The sequence below is a fragment of the Pyxicephalus adspersus genome, chromosome 6 (genome assembly GCF_032062135.1).
Source record: "Pyxicephalus adspersus chromosome 6, UCB_Pads_2.0, whole genome shotgun sequence".
Lineage (NCBI taxonomy): Eukaryota > Metazoa > Chordata > Amphibia > Anura > Pyxicephalidae > Pyxicephalus > Pyxicephalus adspersus.
The window spans coordinates 85,065,896-85,084,642 of NC_092863.1; the positions used below are offsets into that span (position 1 = coordinate 85,065,896).

Consider the following 18,747-nt stretch of genomic DNA (forward strand, 5'->3'; position numbering starts at 1 on the left):
TGGAGATATCCCGGTTCAGCAGCACTTGTAGCAGTCATGAATCTGATCCTGAAAAATGCTATACAGCTAACATATGCGACATGTAGACATGAAAGGACTTCAAAGAGGCTGAAGATCAGCAGCAAATTGGCAGCATGGTGGCTCAGAGGTTTCCATGCTAGGTCCCAGGTTCTAATCTGGGCCTGGTCACAATCTGTATGGAGTTTGCAGGTTCCCCCCGTGTCTCTGTGGGTTTCCTCCTGGTACTCCGGTTTCCTCCCACATCCCAAACACATGTAGTTAGGTTAAATGGCTTCCCCCAAAATTGACCTTAGACTGTAATAAAGACATATGACTATGGTAGGGACATTAGATTGTGAGCTCCTTTGAGGGACAGCTAGTGACATGACAATGGACTATTTGAACAGTGCTGCGTAATATGTCAGCACTATATAAATACTGTGTAAAAACAATAATAATGCAAAAAAATGTGAAAAAAGCAAATAATACAAAACAAAAAAAATATATATATATTCAGTTAAGTATGGACATTTTTTTTTTTTTTTTTACAGCACTGTAGTTGACCTGTCTGTCCACCAGTCCTCAACTGCCCCAAAGCCCTGGTTATCATTGTTATATGATAGCCGTTTAGCTATGGCTAGGTACACATGTGCAATGGCTCTTGTCATATAATCGTCTCAGAGCTGATATTGGACGAGAATCTTGCGCGTGTAAAGTGCTCGTCGTCCCTCGTCCTGGCGGATCCACAGACAATGGACAAGGAACGATCATAATGAAAGCGAAGGGGAGAGAACACAGTGAGGTGCCGTTGTTCTCCCCCTCCCTATAGAGCAAAACGATGCTGTATGTACAGTACTCATTCATGCATCGTGCAGTTGTTTGTCGTTGGATCCTGAAAGATCCTTTCCAACAACATTTATTGCACGAGTGTACATAGCCTATGATGAGGTTTTTGAGAAGCTTCATGTAGCATTTCGGTGATGTGCCCCTGGGCCGCTTCCATATACTTGAAAACAGAAGGAAACCCAGGATTGTACTCTGGGCGAGCAATCACAGTTCACTGTATATTTAATAAAAGATTGTAAACAGGTGAGCAGGTTTGTTTCTTTTTTGAAAACACATAGCCTGTCCCTTCTACAATAAAGAATCTGCCTGCTTTTTTGCCTAATTAGGTTTAGTTTCTCCCTAAATAGGAACTAAACACAAAACTAAAAAAAAAAAATATACATATACCCTTACCTTTAATCCCGCAGGGCAGTCTGATCTCTCTGGGGGTATCCTACATCGGGTCTGGTGTTGTCCCAGGGCCGACGCTCCAGCCACCGTCATATTCGTCTTCTCTTCCAGGTTCTTCATCCTACTTGACCGAGGTGTGAGAATGAGTGACATAGGATGAAAAAAATTTGCAGATCTTACTGCACATGCGGGAGATCAGCAAATATTTCTCTTTGAGCAAAAAAGGCTCCTTCTAAAAAAAAAACAACAAAAATTTTTTACCTTCTATGAAAGGGTTGTCTACCCGTTTATGTAAAGTGAAAATTCTGAGTTTAGGTCTGCTTTAACTGGGTTATTGATGAACACTGATATGAGTTTAGCCTTGGGGTTTACATCTATTGTCTAACTGAACACTTGTAACTATTTACAGTAAACAGACCCCATTATTTGGGAAGCTTTGTGCACCAGTTCAGAAGCAGAAGTATCCAGACATGTCTCCAAAAAGAACAAAAAGCACAGAGCCACCACATTCATTGTAATTATTTTATAGTCTACATTTATTCAGTGTATTTGGAGAAGTGGCCAAACCCACTCAGCAGTTTCCTTGCTCTTTGCTTCTATAAGATCAGTGCACTCAGCATTCTCAGCTCACACTTCGTCTCTGACTCATACACACGATCAACCAAACAAGCCTCACGTGGCCTCGCTTTGCATCCTGGGATTATAGTTCAGAGCCTGCGGTGTTACATAGAACCGCTAATACCAAAAGACTACAATTCCCGAAGTCCTTGCGAAGTCGGCAAGCTTGTGCTGGCTCAGCTGCATCCTGTTTTGAAGATCACAGGGAAGTTGGAGAGTATCAGAGCAAGTTACTACAGAGGAGTGAGTTTGTAGTGTGAAAGGTACACAATTTATGCAATGCGTTTATTTATTATAATATATTGGGGAGTGTTTAACAGCATTTTACTCTGTAAAATACTGGCATGCCATTAGCAGTGAGATAAACATTGTACTGTATTGGCTTGCTTATCTAAATGTACAGGCAGCAGTGGGGGAACATAATGCAAGGAGTTTTGGGTTATTCATTTATTTTTTTAAGGCTTTATTACCTGCAGGCTGTTTAGATTTTGTTGTGTTTTATTTTTTACTTGTGCTTGTATTGTATAGCAACTATATAACACTTGGCTATGGCTGTGGTTGTCTTTGTAAATATTTTTGGGGTTGCTCATCAGAGAAAATGCTGCACAATGTCAAATTATTTTTATTAGCTAAGTTGTAGAGATTTGCAGAATATCAAGAGGTCATACCAGCAATGCCACCTGTGCCTAGGCGCACCGGGCAGAAGACTGGGGTGAGAAACATAAACTTTAAAGTATAAGTTACTCTTTCTTAAGAGGTGGTTTGTGAAGATGGAGGGGGCCTGAAAAGTGTAAGAAAATTGCATGATGTGATGTCAAACATACTGAAAATGAATTTAGAGATAACTTACCTTATTAACAACTCAGCAAGAGGGTATGGGAGCAGGTTGCAGATTGCTAGTTCTCCCAAAACGTGATATATTTTTACTTTGCCAAAATAAAGAAATGTTTTATTATCTACCAAAGTTCCCCAGCTAGACATAAAATAACAAAAAGCAGCCAACGTGACATTCTCTGAAGGTGAATCTTTCTGTCATGTTTTATGTTTGATGGATTTACCTGCAGTAAACAGAGCAGGTGTGTTGGCATTCATTGCTAAAATACAGAAAAATGAATAGGCCCTTAATCAGTTTTGGTTTTTTTTCTGCATGTTTACTTTCTGGTCAGTTGTAATTTTCAATGTTATTACTTGTCTTCCTCAGTCCTAGATAAGGTCTTATGCTGCCTGTCAGCCATCTCATCATGGATGTCAGACCGATTCTTGAAACTCAACCTGGATAAAACAGAACTCATCATCTTCCCCCCCCTCAAATTTCAAATCCCCCCCATGACATATTCCTATCTGTTAACAACACTGTTATTCGTCCCTCCCCTCAAGCACATTTGCACAAAGTCACCTTTACAGAACAAATACATAACATTTCCAGGTACTGTCACTTTCACCTGCGCAACTGACTTCCTCACCCATAACCTCATCACACGCAACGGCTCCAAGACTTTTATAGAGCTGCCCTGACTCTCTGGAATGGTCTTCCTCATCCTTTTCGGCTTGCTCCTACTTTCTGCTCATTTAAAATAGCACTCAAAACCCTTTTTCAAACTTCTGTCTTTTGAAACGGTCACTACTTCCCACCGCTACAAATCTCCCCTCCTATTGTTTGTTACTTCCCCCACCTCCTAGATTGTAAGCTCTTTTGGGAAGAGTGGTCCCCTCCTCCTGTGTCACTGTCTGTATTCGTCTGTCATTTGCAACCCCTATTTAATGTATAGTGCTGTGTAATATGTTGGCGCAATATAAATCCTGTTTATTTATATTAAAAAAAAACAATGACCATTTTGTTGTACTCGGTAATGTATTATTATTATCATTAATAATAATAAACAGTATGTATATAGCGCCAACATATTACGCAGCGCTGTACATTTAAATAGGGGTTGCAAATGACAGACAGTGACAGGAGGAGGAGAAGACTCTGCCCCAAAGAGCTTACAATGAGGTGAGGGAAGTATCACATGTAATCAATGTAATCCCTTTTATCAGTTTTCGCCAACCTTTTCGGTCTCCCGGACCACTAAAATTACCGGCTCCTGACCACTCATGCGTGGGGAGCCAGGGGTCACTTAATGGGGAAGTTTCTTAATTATCCTCTGGCAGCCCATTTGTTGATTTTTGTTGAGCTTTCTCCTACTGGTTTATATCGTATGTTGCCACAGTATACATGGGTTAGTTTGAGGAACCGCTATGTGGGAATGGGTATTTGACCCATGTGCAAGTTGAATACTTAATGCAACTTGTTAAAAGAAGAAAAGGCATATCCATAAAAGTTAAGTATATTCCTTTTTATATTATTTATGCATTAACAGTTAAATTTAGTGTATGGTGCTGTCAATAAAAGGCAACTCAGGGTATACACGTTACACACGTGTTTGGCAACCCAAATGGCAATGTTTGTACATTTAGTAAAGCGCATTGCAGAATTCTCCCCAGAAATGTTTTAAGCTGGGTGGAAAGAAGCTCTAGGCGGGTGGCAGCTCCCTATTATGACCCAACTTTTCAGTAACAATCCAAAAACAGCTGGGTGGTGCGCCCGCTCTTGTTCCACATTTTGAAGTTGTAAACATGCAGGATTTTTATTGCAGAACTGTCGATAAAACATGCTTTCCTTATCGCCTTTTCCAAGTACACTTTTTTTAATTTTTTATTGTACAAGGTCAGATGCTTTATTGTGCTGGGCACCTACAGGTGAGAGGAGCCATGGCAGGGAGCCCAACATCTGGAGGAGTAGGGCCTTGTTCTTAGGGAAAATGGGCAGGTTTATTTTAATTATGTTTTTTATTAGTCATATGCACCTCAAATGCCTATTCCCAATAGTCTTATGAGTTTCATAGTATAATGGACATGTAGGTTGTTGATGCTGAGGCAGCTTATTTATTTGTATTGAATGTTCTATTGTTCCAACCGCAGAAGAGCCCACAGTACTAGGAGGAAATTCACTGACCATCAACACCAATGATGGACATTTTGTATGTTGTGTGTTTTTATATCCAAGCCTTATAGGAAGGAGGAGTTCTGCCCAGTAGAAGGAGCTCGTCTCTTGTATAATTACAGTTTTCTTCATTTATCACCTTATAACTGTAACTAACAGAAATCCATTATCTCCTGAAAAACGTGTCTGCTTTTTATGTGATTCCTTTTGTTTTCAGTTTATTCCTAGCCCTGCTGTTTAATACTTGGCACCTTACCCAGTATCTTTGCCTAATTTATACCCCTTTCCTAATGTTCACTGTGTTTTTTTCAAAGTAAAACTGTGTAAAACACTAACTCTCTAAAAACAACAACCCTTATTTAATAATGCTGCATAATGCTCTTCCCACTTCTACTTTGTGAGTATTGTATTTTTTTTTACACAATCATGATATTTATTTGTCTCCCACAAATGATATCTCTGCTACCTGATATGTGTCTTAATGTATAATGTGTATTTCTGTTCAAGTTGACAATTTTTTATTTAATCTGCAATTTTTTTTCTGCCTGAAGATAAAAAATATTTTTCCTGAAAGCTTGCATCTTTACATTTATTGTTAGACAATAAAATAAATTGCCTGCAACATATTTTCTTCCAATGCTGTGCTCTCCCCAGCCCCTTTTAGCTGGCTGCACCACTTGGCAATTTTTAGCAACCACCTGGCTGTATTTGGGTGGTTACTGATGAGTTGGGTCACATTACAGGGGTCACCACCCACCTACATTCTTCCCACCCAGTTTAAAGAAGATTCTGGGTTGAACAATGTTTTGTCTCACAAGGTACTTGCTGGTCTGTAAATTTTATGTTTTGGTGGTTGGGATTCACATGATCCATTACCTTAAATGCTGCTCAGAGGACCCAACTACCAAGAAAGTTCTCATGTAGCTTGCATTTGCAGGTTATTTCCTATTAGACACAGCATTGAATGAGATCATTTTAAACCTCCCCTGGAGTAATAACCCGAAATTTTGTTTGAAAATTTTAATTCATGTTAATCATTTTCATATTGTTTTGTAGGCTTGTGCCATTGGAGAGCTGGAGCACAACCCAATATGGATGAATATGACAAGCCTTTGATTGTTTCTTCACTGTATGATGAATGTGAACAGAATCACTTTGCTTCTTCCGACTCCAGGGTCAGAAGGTACATATTTTTTATCTTTATAGCGCTGATTTCTAACCACTGCAGAAAAATTGTGTTAAGAGAAATATATTGAGGAACATTTTGTTTGTTTTGTAATGGAATATGTGCTATGATTCCCAGCTTCCCTTGTACAAGGTACCCCGTGCAGGCGATGCTGGTTCTATTTACAGATAGTGGATACATTTTCTTGGTAATCTTTACCATGAAAAAAAGCCAACATTTGCCTGTGAAATTACTTGAAACTGATAAAAGTAATTGTCACCGATTCTTGGTTATTCTATATTTATCAAAAATCAGACTTTGATTTAGAGTTTTGATTCAACAAAATATTTTTAAATAATATCAAAGTAACATGAAAATAATGAGACCCTAAAGCTATGTACACACGTCAAATTTTTCTCGCCCGATAATCGGCTCAGGGCCCATATCGCGTGAGAATCCGCCCTGACGGATCCACGGACGATGAAAGACGAGCGATCCTAATGGAAGTGAAGGGGGAGAGCACGCAGCAGGGTGCCGCTCCGTCTCTCTCCCCCTCCCCTCTCCATAGAGCAGAACGGTGCTGTATGTACAGCACTCGCTCATGCATCGTGGGGTTCTTATCGTTGGAAAGGATCGTGAAAGAAGAATTGCACGTGTGTACGCGGCTTTAATCTTTTTGTTTTGTTGCACAATTATTGAAAACAAATAATTCCTGGAACTCTCAGTAAAACTAAAATCATAACGCCTATCAACAGGTACATTGGCCCAACTGCTCCAGCTGTGTCAGTTTTAAATAGTGCCTTCCTTGGATTGTATGTTTGATAGGACCCAAATCAAAAATTATAGAAAGACACTTCTTAACAGTCAAATATTTTGTTCTGACAATTATTGGGCACTTTTAGCTAATAATTTTGGGTCATTATTGTCTTGGAAGATTGATGATGTGATTAAGACAAAGCTTTCCGACACTGGGCAGTTGTTTTTTTTTTCTCTCTTTTTTTTCCCATAACCCCTTTGATAATTTGGATATTTCATTGTTCCTTGAACAGACATCTTGTAGTAGATGTAGCAAAGCGGCCCTCAAAGGCCCTGAAAGACCAAAGCTACGTATACACACCTCAGGGAATCTGGTGTGTGTACAGCGCTCGTCTGACGTCGTTCATGGAACCATCCTGGTGGATCCGTCAATGACAAACGATCGTAATACAAGTGAAGGGGAGAGAGTGCACTGGAGTGCTGCTCTATGTTCCCCCCCCCTCCATAGAGGAGAACAGTGCTGTATGTACAGCACCGTTCCTGAACATGTGTATGCAGCCTTAGCCTCATTTTCCAATATTTATTTTTTTTATCTATTGATAAAGATAGGATGTGACTTTAGAAAAAGTTCTGTTTGTATTATATTTTCAAAGGACATTTTCCCAGGAGCGTTGTTGCTGGTCAAGAAGCATATTATGAAATTTCACTCTGTCCTTTTAATCTTTTTTAAACTTGTTAATATTATTTAAAACTGTTGTCATAAGAACATCAATCTGCTTGGAGATGGTCCTATGGACATTGCCTTTACATGCTTGTTTAAAATTTTGTTTCTGATCTCCACAGACAACTCTTCTTTGATTTTTCTGTGTTCAGTGTCGTGCACAATAATACCAAAAACTTCAATTTTTAAATAGGATGAATGACAATTGTATATATGTAGATGTGTGATACCAATTACAGAGAACAGCCTGAAAAATCAAAAAATATGTGCGGGCCTTTTTAAATATTTTTGTGGAATAAGCAATATTTCCTCTTTTTCACATGTTCTTTGCTATACTTTATATAACAAAGACATGCACGTAGACTTGGGACAATTACTTTTCATGTAATCCATTTTTAGCATGCATAAAGCACTTAACTTTTATTGTTGATGAACTTTTCAGTAAACTAGAGTGCTATCCAAGTGAAAAAGGGCATGTTAAAAGGGGTTATTTGAGAAAGACAGACTGGCCTTCCATTGCTGAATTCTGAAAATGATATGTTTAGGATTTTTCTGGCTTTAACACTTTCTCAGGTGTATTTATCCAGCATTGAATCTGAAATGAAACTATTTTTTTCCCTTGTAAAGAGAATGTTTTGGTTTGGATGAAAAAATAACACCAATCAACTGATCTGTACTTGTCCTAGGTCAATAACTCAGAAAGTACTAATGCAGGAAGGCAAGCATGACAGCTATGCATCTGAATGTTTAAAGTAAACCTGGGATTAGAGAAAAACGGTGAATGCACAGTTCACTTTGTTATTAAAGTGAAATCCTGAGAAAACTTTTAGATTCATTGTTAAAACACGCAAACAAACTGGCAAATAAATTGTAATTTTGTCTATCTCATATTATGATTTCTGTAACCCTGCACTTCTGGATTAGAATTCTGTCTGGTTTGGTACTTTTACATGGGTGTCCATTAGAGAAATGTATACTCCTTTTCTGTCCTGCTGAGAAACGTGAAATCTGAGGGGTTCTCTCCTACAATTTTTAAAAGTTGATTTTCAGCTTCATCTTGTTTTTTTTTTTTTGTATACCTGAAAAATGCAGCTACTGTTTGAAAAATAATTAGTCCCCTTTTTCTAGACACTGTGACTTCCACTGTATGAGCATTAGGCAGTGCAACATTTAATACAAGCAGTTGGTTCTGCCAGTAATATTAACTATTCTGTTTCAATAAATTTTTATTGGTTTTTCAAATAAAAGGTTAGACATGAAATAAAGAACATTTATCATGAGTCCACCACATTTCTTCAATTATTTCTTTACTATATGTGCTGTTCTTACCCTTCCCTTAAAGCTATTTTCTTTTTTACTCTGCCAGTCTTTTTAGACCTACATTTACCCAGGGTGATGTGCATGCAAATGCAGTATCTTCATGATTGCCTTTGTGTTGATACAGTGTGTGAGAGGCAACTCTGTGCGCTGAAAAATAATTTTGACCAAACCTTATTGTTAAACTATAATGTGAAAAAACTTCCAATGGTTAGTATGAGATTATATTTTGTATATTACCAGCTGCTTTCTTTCTCATGTCCCATCAGAGCAGAACAGCCATAACCTTCTTCTTATCAGGTCACTCCCACCCAAATCCAGTGTGGGAAGGAGGACACAAGATGATCACAAGGGCACAGATTAGACAAATCCACCTGTACATCCACAACACATGTATTCAGTATTCCATGTTTTTGTATTTGACTTGCTAAAAAAACTAACTCTTAGGTGGCTCTCCAGGGGAATAATCAGAAAGCCTCACCATTCCTGCTACAACTATGACTCTGCAATACAGTAGGTACAAAAAAGCCAGTGCTATAGGTAATATGCTCAGACACACTTCTTTATTTTCTTTGCAGCACAATTCTGTGTGAGAATAAGTAATTGGGGGTTTGGCAGTTGCTCAGCTCTGCCATTGTAGGACACTGCACTGTGAGAGCAGAAAGCAGCATTTTCATTAAGGAAAATAAGCGAATGTATTTGTTATTTAAAAATGAAAGCAGTTGGTTCTGCCAGTAATATTATCTTTTCTGTTTCAATAAATGTTTTTTGGTTTTTCAAGTAAAAGGTTAGACATGAAATAAAGAACTTTTAAACTAAAGGACATGGAGCAGGTAAATACAATGCTCAAAAATAAAAACAATACAATATTCTGAAAACAATACAAAAACTAACAGGAATGATCACATTAATAGGGGGAGTTCCTTAGGTGGCCGATACACCTTGTGGATCAGGAATAGAGTCTCTCATAGACAAAAGGGTAATGTCCCAGAAGGTAAATTATGGTGGAATTCCATCAGTCTGCTGCAAATAACTTGGGATTTATCAGGCCTGACGTTCTTTCACATGCCATGGAGCAAATCCTTGAAATGAATTGGTGATAATGAGCAATCAGAATCAGGTGTTATTAGTGTGTAATCCGGGGTCTGGGGAATTTATCATGTTTGTCGTGTAGAACGGCTGACATTTTATCATTAGTTAGATACCAGGACATTTCCGCTGTAAAGCTATTATCGAGGGACATATTTGTGCAACTTGTGAACAAAGTTGTGTTATCTAGCTCTTTGTTCCCTCTTGTACAGGTTGATCAAAAATCCGGCAACCTCGGGATGTGAAGTGCCGGATTTTAGAAAATCCCAGATTTTTTTTTTTTTTTTTTTACTTACCTCCACACACAGCTCAGCCTTCCTCTCGCAGCGCCATAGACATCTGGCACAGTTCCTGGGATCAGGCAGCAGGGACGTCTCAGCGTGTATTTAGCAAGCAAGTGTTTCTGCAGAACAGCGCCAAAACATTAGTGGCCAAACAGTGTACTGCAGTCCCTGTATTGAATATGCAATCTGAAATTCATGCCGGGAAACTGAAGTAAACGGATTATCGGTGGTCGGATTTTTGAATGTCAATCTGTATAATATTACATTTCGTATAGATTGCAAAGCTCTATCTACTTTTTGCAATTTTATTCAGATCAAGGTTTTTTATATTCCATTATTGCCGAGGCTTGCGTCTTTCCAGTGCAGCCCCCTCCTGGTGGCTTCTAAGGGAGCAGGGGGTCCATCTTGTGTTTAGGCAGTAGGACTTTTACTGCCCCCTATCTGTGAGAAAAGCTTTCATATGCAGACGTCCTGAGCTCTTAGAGCCAGGAGGAAGACTGCTTGGCTGATGTCACAGTATGCAAATCACGTTCCTCCGCACTGCACACTGGAACTGTTTCTTTGGTGATTTTTCTTTAAAAATCATATTTTTGGTGGCTTTATTTTTTGTTAGAGGTACTTGAGCTGCCCCTTTAAATTTACAAAACTGTGGCTTGCATGCAGACCTAAAGACTTTGTTGTGACTAGTTTCACTATGTATCCAGTTCCAACTCATACTTACCTGGCAGGGGAGATAACATGATCATGAAGGCGCTTCTCCCAGGGTGAGGCTCATCCATTGCACTCCGGGTGTGCTGACCCTTGCGATTTCCTCAAATGCGGGAAACTCGACTGCATAATTTGTTGTAGTGGGGGACTGCGTTGGCTCTTTCCCCTGATCATTCTTGGTAAAAGTCAGTTCTAAGATTCACATTTTGTAAGGTGCTCCAAACTTTCCTCAATTTTCACAATTCTTTTCTTTTGCAGCTTTTATTTTTGCATCTTTCCATTGTGGGGCATGGTCAGAAGGGATGATTGTTCCCGGTTGCTCCTGCCCGCTTTAGGGGAAGCAAAGGGGGTTCCGTCTTAGGTTTGGAAACTAGGACTTTTTGCTGTGAAAGGTTGAGAAGAAGCCTTCTATCTGCTTTTTGCCAGCCAGCATTTTAACACGCTGGAAAGACTCTTCGTAAATTTGAGGATCTGTATAGAAAATCCTATTGCATATTTTGTGGTAGGTGGGGGACTGTGTTTGTGCTTTCCCCTGATCATTCTTGCAGTCAGACAGTTCTAAGACTGCAGTTTTAGAAGGTGCTCCAAGCTTTCCTGAATTTTAACAAATCCAATCTAATCCAGGTTAAATTTTTTGGGGTTTACGTTCATGCTTTGTATCTTTCTTAAGCAGGGTTTGATTGGTCCCAGTTGCTCCTTTGTGCAATGGGGGTTCCGTCTTAGGTGTGGGAAGTAGGAATCTTTGCTGTAAAAGGTGGAGCAGAAGCTTCCTATCTGCTTCTTGCTAGGCAGCATTTTAACAAGCTTGCAAGCTGTGAAGCAATTGGATTCGCCCATTGGGATTATCTACAGTAGATTTTTTTTTTTGGGGGGGGGGGGGCAAATTTCTGTAAATCAATTTGTGTTATCTAGCTTTTATATCAACCCATGGTTTTGTGCCCTCTTCGATTTGGCCATTTTAATATCCTAATTAATGGCAATGCTATAACTACTTTTTTGCAGTTTCATCCAGATCATGTTTTTTTTTTATATTCTGTTTTTGGTGAGGCTTGCGTCTTTCCAGTACAAAGTGTGTCAGAAACGTAGGTTTGCCTGGCCCCCTCCCTATGGCTTTGAATGGAGCAAGGGGGTATTTAGACAGTAGGACTTTTGCTGCAGAAGTTGAAATAGCAGCCCCTTATCTGTGCTTTGGCAGGAAATGGTTCAGGAGGCTTTAAAAAGACAATGGGACTGTGCTGTGTCTGAAAAGCTTTCATATGCAGTTGCGCTAAGAGGCAGTGGGAGGTCTGCTTGGCTGACATCACAATATGCAAATAAACATTCCTCCGCACTGCATAATTGAACTGTTCCTTGGTGATTTTTCTTTGAAAATTATATTTTTTAGTGCCTTTATTTTCGATTAGGGGTAGTTGAGCTGCCCCTTTAAATTTACAAAATTGTGGCTTGCATGCAGACATAAAGACCTTGTGACTAGTTTAAAACCCCTATAAGTTAGGGGAGGTGTGCCCAGACCAGGGATCACTATGGATCCAGTTCCAACTCATACTTACCTGGCAGGGGAGATACCATGATCACGAAGGCGGTTCTCCCAGGGTGAGGCTCATCCATTGCACTCCGGGTGTGCTGACCCCTGCGATTTCCCCAAATGCGGGAAACTCGACTGCATAATTTGTGGTAGTGGGGGACTGCGTTCGCGCTCTCCCCTGATCATTCTTGGTAAAAGACAGTTCTAACATTCTCATTTTTAAAGGCGCTTCAAACTTTACTCAATTTTCAACATTCTCATTTTGGAAGTTGCTCCAAGTTAACCTTTTCACAGTTCCATTCTGATCTAGCTGTAGTGAGGTTTGTCCCGGTTGCTCCCAGCCCCTTTCAGGAAAGGAAAGGGTTCCCTCATAGTTTTGGGAAGGAGGACTTTTTGCTGTGAAAGGTGGGTTTAGTCATAGTCATTTTAACATCCTGGAAAGATCCTTCCTACCCACTGTGGCTAAATGGATCTCACAGTTCAATCTGAGGATTGATATAGAACATCACATTGTGTAATTTGTGGTAGTGGGGAACTGCGTCTACGATTTCCCCTTATCATTCTTGGTAAAAGACAGTTTTAACATTTAATTTTGGAAGGTGCTCTATACTTTCCTCAATTTTAACAATTCCATTCTGATCCAGATTTATTGTTTGCATCTTTCTGTTGCAGGGCATGGTCACCAGGGGTGTTTGGTCCCGGTTTCTTCTGCTCGCTTTAAAGGAAGCAAAGGGGGTTCCGTCTTAGGTTCTGGAAGTAGGACTTTTTAAAGGTGCAGCAGAAGCCTCCTATCTGGTGTTTTCCAGGCAGCATTTTAACACGCTGGAAAGTTTCTTCTTGCCTACTCTGGCTAAATGGATCTCCCAGGTAAATCTGAGGATCTGTATAGAAAATCTTATTGCATATTTTGTGGTAGTGGGGGGGGGCCCTACGTGAGCACTTTCCCTGATCATTCTTGGTAATTGACAGTTCTAAGACTAGAGTTTTTGAATGTGCTCTAAGCTTTCCTGAATTTTCACAATTCTTTTTTCATCCAGGTTTTATTTTTCAGGCTTACATTCATGCTTTGCATCTTTCTAAATCAGGGACAATTGGTCCCGATTCCTCCTTTAGGTTCCATCTTAGGTTTGGGAAGTAGGACTTTTTTGCTGTGAAAGGTGAAGCAGAAGCTTTCTATCTACTTCTTGCCAGGGAGCATTATAACACGCTGGAAAGACCCTTCTTACCTACTCTGGCTAAAATGATCTCCCAGTTAAATCCAAGGATCCGTATAGAAGATCACATTGTTTTGCTAGAGGTTAATTTATTCAAATGTTGCAATCTGAGAAGCAATTAGATTCCCCATTGGGATTATCTACTGTAGAATTTATTGGGGACAAATTTCTGTAAACCTATTTGTGTTATTTAGCTTTTTGTTATCAACCCGGGTCTATGTGCCCTCTTCGATGTTGCCATTTTTAAAATTTTGTATATCACACACTTTTTGCATAAATAGCAAAGCTGTATCTACGTTTTCCATTTTCATTTAGATCAAAGTTTTCCTAATTTTTGTTTTGGTGAGGCTTGCTACTTTTCAGTGCAAAGCGTGGCTGAGAGGTTTGCCTGGCCCTCTCCCAAGGACTTTGAACGAAACAAAGGGGGTCCATGTTGTGTTTAGGCAGTAGGAGTTTTGCCGCTTCTCGGCCTTTTGGCTAAGGTCAAGTGTAGTACCTAACCCTTCCAGTGTTCAGGGTGGAACGCCGCTGTATTCCTGGCAAGAATGCAGTCCACTAGTACCTCTGTTAGGATGGTCTGCTTGATGGTGTAGCTCTGTAAGGCGGCTGCCCAGATAAGGAGCTCCCAGGTAGTGGACTGTCCCACTGGTTGGAGCGGGGAAACTTTGGTCTGGCTATCAGGTCTTGAAAACAAGCCGAATTTCCCTGAGTGTTGTCCCCCTGGACCGGCAAACTAGGGGAACCTTAATATCACTTGGGTGTGGTGAACCCACAGCTGATTTTAACGTACACAGGCACATCACTGCTGATTTTAGCACTGGCATTTATTCTGCATTAGCTGTGGCAAGTGCAGATGGGCAATTTTTTATCTTTTCCCAGTGTGTTATGCACTTAGCACTTATTCTTTGTCTTTTTATGTTGTCACGTCACTGGTGTGGTCTTTGTGTGCCCCTTTTTGATGGACTGTGCTATTCCCTTATGGGCTAGCCCTGACGTCTTGGGGAGTACTTTGGCCTTATGGTCAGGTACGCTCCCTTATTGGGAGTCTCTTTTCAGGAGAGCTCCCAGCCCTAGTATCTGTTGGGACTGCCTATGCAGTCCCATAGAGAAAAGGACCCCATCTGACTTCGGCCAGACGGGCTAGTAGGGGTCCACTCCAGCTTGGGCTGGATGGACTCAGTACCCAGCCCTCATCAGGAGCCTCGCTTTGGGGGGTCTGGGGAAATTGAGTGGCCCTTCCTCTTTGGAGGAGGGATCTCAATAGTACCTCAGTGCACGGTTTTTGCGGTGTTTTTGCACTTAAACGCTGTGCTCGAAAAAAAAAGTGTTTGTTTAGAGGATCACGCGAGATTCGAAAAAAAAAAAAATTAGGTCCTCTCCAGCTTCGGCTGGGTGGACTCAGTACCCAGCCATTGTTAGGAGTCTCGCTTCAGGGGGTCTGGGGAAATTTGGTGGCCCTTCCTCTTTAGAGGAGGGTTCACAAATAGTACCCAAGTGCATGTTTTTTGTGTGGTGTTTTTGCACTTAACCTTATTTTTCGAGCACAGGCTTTTTCTTTAGAGGATCACATTACATGAGATTCAGAAAAAAAAGGAGTTTTGCTGCAAAAGGTGAAGTAGCAGGAAACGGCTCAGGAAGCTTTGAAAAGACGGGCTAAAATGAGACCATGATGTGTCTGAAAAGCTTTCATATGCAGGCGTCCTGATCACTGAGAGCTAGGAGGAAGACTGCTTGGCTGACGTCACAATATGCAAATAAATGTTCCTCTGCACTGCACACTGGAACGGTTTCTTTGCTGAGTTTTCTTTAAAAATCATTTTTTTTAGTGCCTTTGTTTTCGATTAGGGGTAGTTGAGCTGCCCCTTTAAATTTACAAAATTGTGGCTTGCATGCAGACATAAAAACCTTGTGACTAGTTTAAAACCCCTATAAGTTAGGGGAGGTGTGCCCAGACCAGGGATCACTATGTATCCAGTTCCAACTCATACTTACCTGGCAGGGGAGATACCATGATCACGAAGGCGGTTCTCCCAGGGTGAGGCTCATCCATTGCACTCCGGGTGTGCTGACCCCTGCGATTTCCCCAAATGCGGGAAACTCGACTGCATAATTTGTGATAGTGGGGGACTGCGTTCGCGCTCTCCCCTGATCATTCTTGGTAAAAGACAGTTCTAACATTCTCATTTTAAAAGGCGCTTCAAACTTTACTCAATTTTCACAATTCCAATCTCATTCAGCTTTTATTCTTTCATCTTTCTCACAGTAGGGTATGCACAGCAGGGACCATTGGTCCCGCTTTCTCCTGGCCGCTTTAAGGGAAGCAAAGGGGGTTCCGTCTTAGGTTTGGGAACTAGGACTTTTTGCTCTGAAAGGTGGAGCAGAAGCTTTCCATCTGCTTCTTGCCAGGCAGCATTTTAACACAATGAAAACACCATTCCTACCCAGTCTGGCTAAATAGATCTCCCACATAAATCTAAGAATCTGTACAGAAATTCCCGTTGTTTTGCTAGAAGGTAATTTAAACAAATGTTGCAAGTTGGAAAGCAATTGGATTTGCCCATTGGGATCATCCACTGTAGATTTTATTGGGGACAAATTTCTTTAAACCAATTTGTGTTTTCTAGCTTTTTCATGTCTACCTGGGACTTTGTGCCCTCTTAGATCCTGCCATTTTTAAATTCTTTTGTAATTTCTAACACATTCACATGGATTTCAAAACTGTATCAACTTTTCACATTTCTGATCATGGTTTTGATTTTCGGTTTTATGTTGATGCATTGCTTCTTTCTGATGAAGTGCATGATCAGCAGGGACGATTGGTCCCAAGTGCTCCTTGCCAATTTCAGGGAAGCAAAGGGTGTTCAGCTTTCCTGAATTTTCTCTAGTCCATTTTAATCCACATTATATTTTTTGGGTTTACGCCCATGCTTTGTATCTTTCTCCTGCAGGGCATGGTCAGCAGGGACGATTAGTCCCGGTTTCTTCTGGTCGCTTTTAGGGAAGCAAATGGGGTTACATATAGTTACATAGTAGGTTAGGTGGACTTAAGTCCATTAAGTTCAACCACTAAGGAATTAAACATATCCCCTATAAAAGACATGGTCCAGAGGATGGGAAAGAAAACCCTGGTACAATTTGCTTCATCAGGGAAAGAAATTTCTTTCCTGATTCCATGGGGCAATCGGATGTTCCCTGGATCAACAGTTACTGTTATTTTTACTTTAAAGCCTTAAAACCTAGTTATATTCTGTGCTTCTAGAAAAACATCTTTTCTTAAAGCAATCTATAGTAGTTGCAGAAACTACTTCATGAGGTAGCTGATTCCACATTTTCACAGACTTTACAGTGAAGAGTCCCTTCCATATCCGGAGCTTAAACTTCTTTTCCTTAAGAACCAGAGTGCCCTCTTTTTCTTTGTATTGATCTCAAAGTGAATAATGGGGAAGAGAGTTCTCAATATGGACTGTTTATATATTTATACAGGGTGATCATACCGTGTTTCCCCGAAAACAAGACACTGTCTTATATTTATGATATATATAATTTATGATTTATAATATATTTATTTTAAAATAATGTTATCACATTCTGGAACATCAAGGGGGAACCCCCCCCCCCTCACCAATCAGTCCTGCACCACCGTGATCACTGTATCGGTGGTGCTCTGGAAGAGAGATGGGACAGCCTTATCCGCGCTGTTCTCCCTTCACTCCCCCCACCACGATCAGTTCTGCACTGCCGGGTACACTGTCCGGGCGGTGCCCTGGAGGAGAGGTGTGGCATCCTCAGCGTCCTCCCTTTTCCCCTCCCCCCACCACGATCATTTGTGCAGGGCCGTATTACCGGTAACAGAGAAGGAGAGATGTGATAGGCTCAGTCTGCCCTCCCTTCACATCTCTCTCTACAATCATCAGTTCTGCACCTGGAGAAGTGATGGGTTGTGTGAGCCTGGAATACTGGTATGTAATGTAGTGATGTTGTGACAGTCCTGCACTAGTGTGACAGTCTGTGATGTTCTTTACTTCCTCCCCCACCACTATGTACAGTATGTGCTGAAGATATTCTAAGGTATTAAGCTAGGGCTTACTTTAGGGTTAGGGTTATATTTCGAGCTTGCTCGAAAACAGTTAAAAATCCTGCTAGGGCTTACTTTTGGGGGCTGTCTTATTTTCGGGGAAACACGGTATCCCCCCTTTAAACCTCTCATCTCAAGGAGAATAGATTCAGTACAGCTAGTCTCACCTCATAGCTGAGCTCCTCCATTCCTTCTATAAATTTAGTTGCCCTTCTCCGCACTCTCCAATTCAACAATGTCCTTTTTGTGAACTGGTGCCCAAAACTGGACTGCATATTCCAGATGTGGTCTGACCAATGCTTTGTACAGGGGCAGGATAATGTCTCTATTTCTGCAGTGTATTCCTTTTAATACATGAATGTACTTTACTACTTTTAGATATTGCAGCTTGGCATTGCATGCTTTTTATATGTATGTGATCTGCCAGAACCCCCAGATCCTTTTCTATTTCTGACTGCCCCAAATATAATTCCCCTAGACAGTATGAAGCATGCATGTTGGTAGCTCCCAAGTGCATACTTTTACATTTATCTCTAATAAATGTCATTTGCCCCTTGGCTGCTTAATCAAACAGTACATCCAGGTCTGCTTGTAGATTATAGACATCCTGTATAGACTTAATTCCATTACATAGTTTGTTGTCATCTGCAAACACAGAAACGGTAGTTTTAGTCCCAAACTCTATATAACTTATAAAGATGTCAAACAGTAAAGGTCCCAACACTGAACCTTGGGATATACCACTAATAACCTTGTGCCATTCAGAGTATTTTTCATTAATTACAACTCTCTGGATGCGATCCTTAAGCCAGTTCTTTATCCATTTACAAATTTACTTTTCTAAACCTATCGACCCTAATTAGCATATAACCGTCTGTTGGGTACAGTGTCAAATGTTTTAGCAAAGTCGAAGTACACTATATTAACTACTATTCCACTGTCTGTCTGGTGTCCTTACCAGACGTCCTCTTCCGGAAAATCCATGAGTTGATAGTCTCTGAGCAGACTGAGGGCCTTCAACCTCTTCTTCCGTGTATTCGCCGTGGAACAGAC

The 18,747-nt window shown here is 40.6% G+C and overlaps 1 protein-coding gene and 3 non-coding genes across 6 annotated transcripts in view; all 4 read left to right on the forward strand.

Moving 5' to 3' along the window:
* Positions 1–1,988: 1,988 nt before the first annotated feature.
* Positions 1,989–18,747, forward strand: part of SLC38A9 (solute carrier family 38 member 9) — a 38,607-nt gene continuing 21,848 nt past the window's right edge. The window contains exons 1-2 of one of the 3 annotated variants that reach the window (XM_072416431.1): positions 1,989–2,117; positions 5,897–6,023. In XM_072416431.1, coding sequence (XP_072272532.1) covers positions 5,932–6,023 — 92 coding nt within the window. In that variant the 5' untranslated portion in view covers positions 1,989–2,117; positions 5,897–5,931. Of the gene's footprint in view, positions 2,118–3,197; positions 3,281–5,896; positions 6,024–18,747 lie in introns of those variants that run through there. The other 2 variants (XM_072416432.1, XM_072416430.1) reach the window with 2 other exon arrangements.
* LOC140334417 (U1 spliceosomal RNA) lies at positions 10,886–11,049 on the forward strand. The gene has a single exon (XR_011921543.1). It is a non-coding gene; the product is annotated as a U1 spliceosomal RNA (small nuclear RNA).
* Positions 12,423–12,586, forward strand: LOC140334413 (U1 spliceosomal RNA). Its single transcript, XR_011921540.1, has one exon. It is a non-coding gene; the product is annotated as a U1 spliceosomal RNA (small nuclear RNA).
* On the forward strand, positions 15,604–15,767 carry LOC140334414 (U1 spliceosomal RNA). The gene has a single exon (XR_011921541.1). It is a non-coding gene; the product is annotated as a U1 spliceosomal RNA (small nuclear RNA).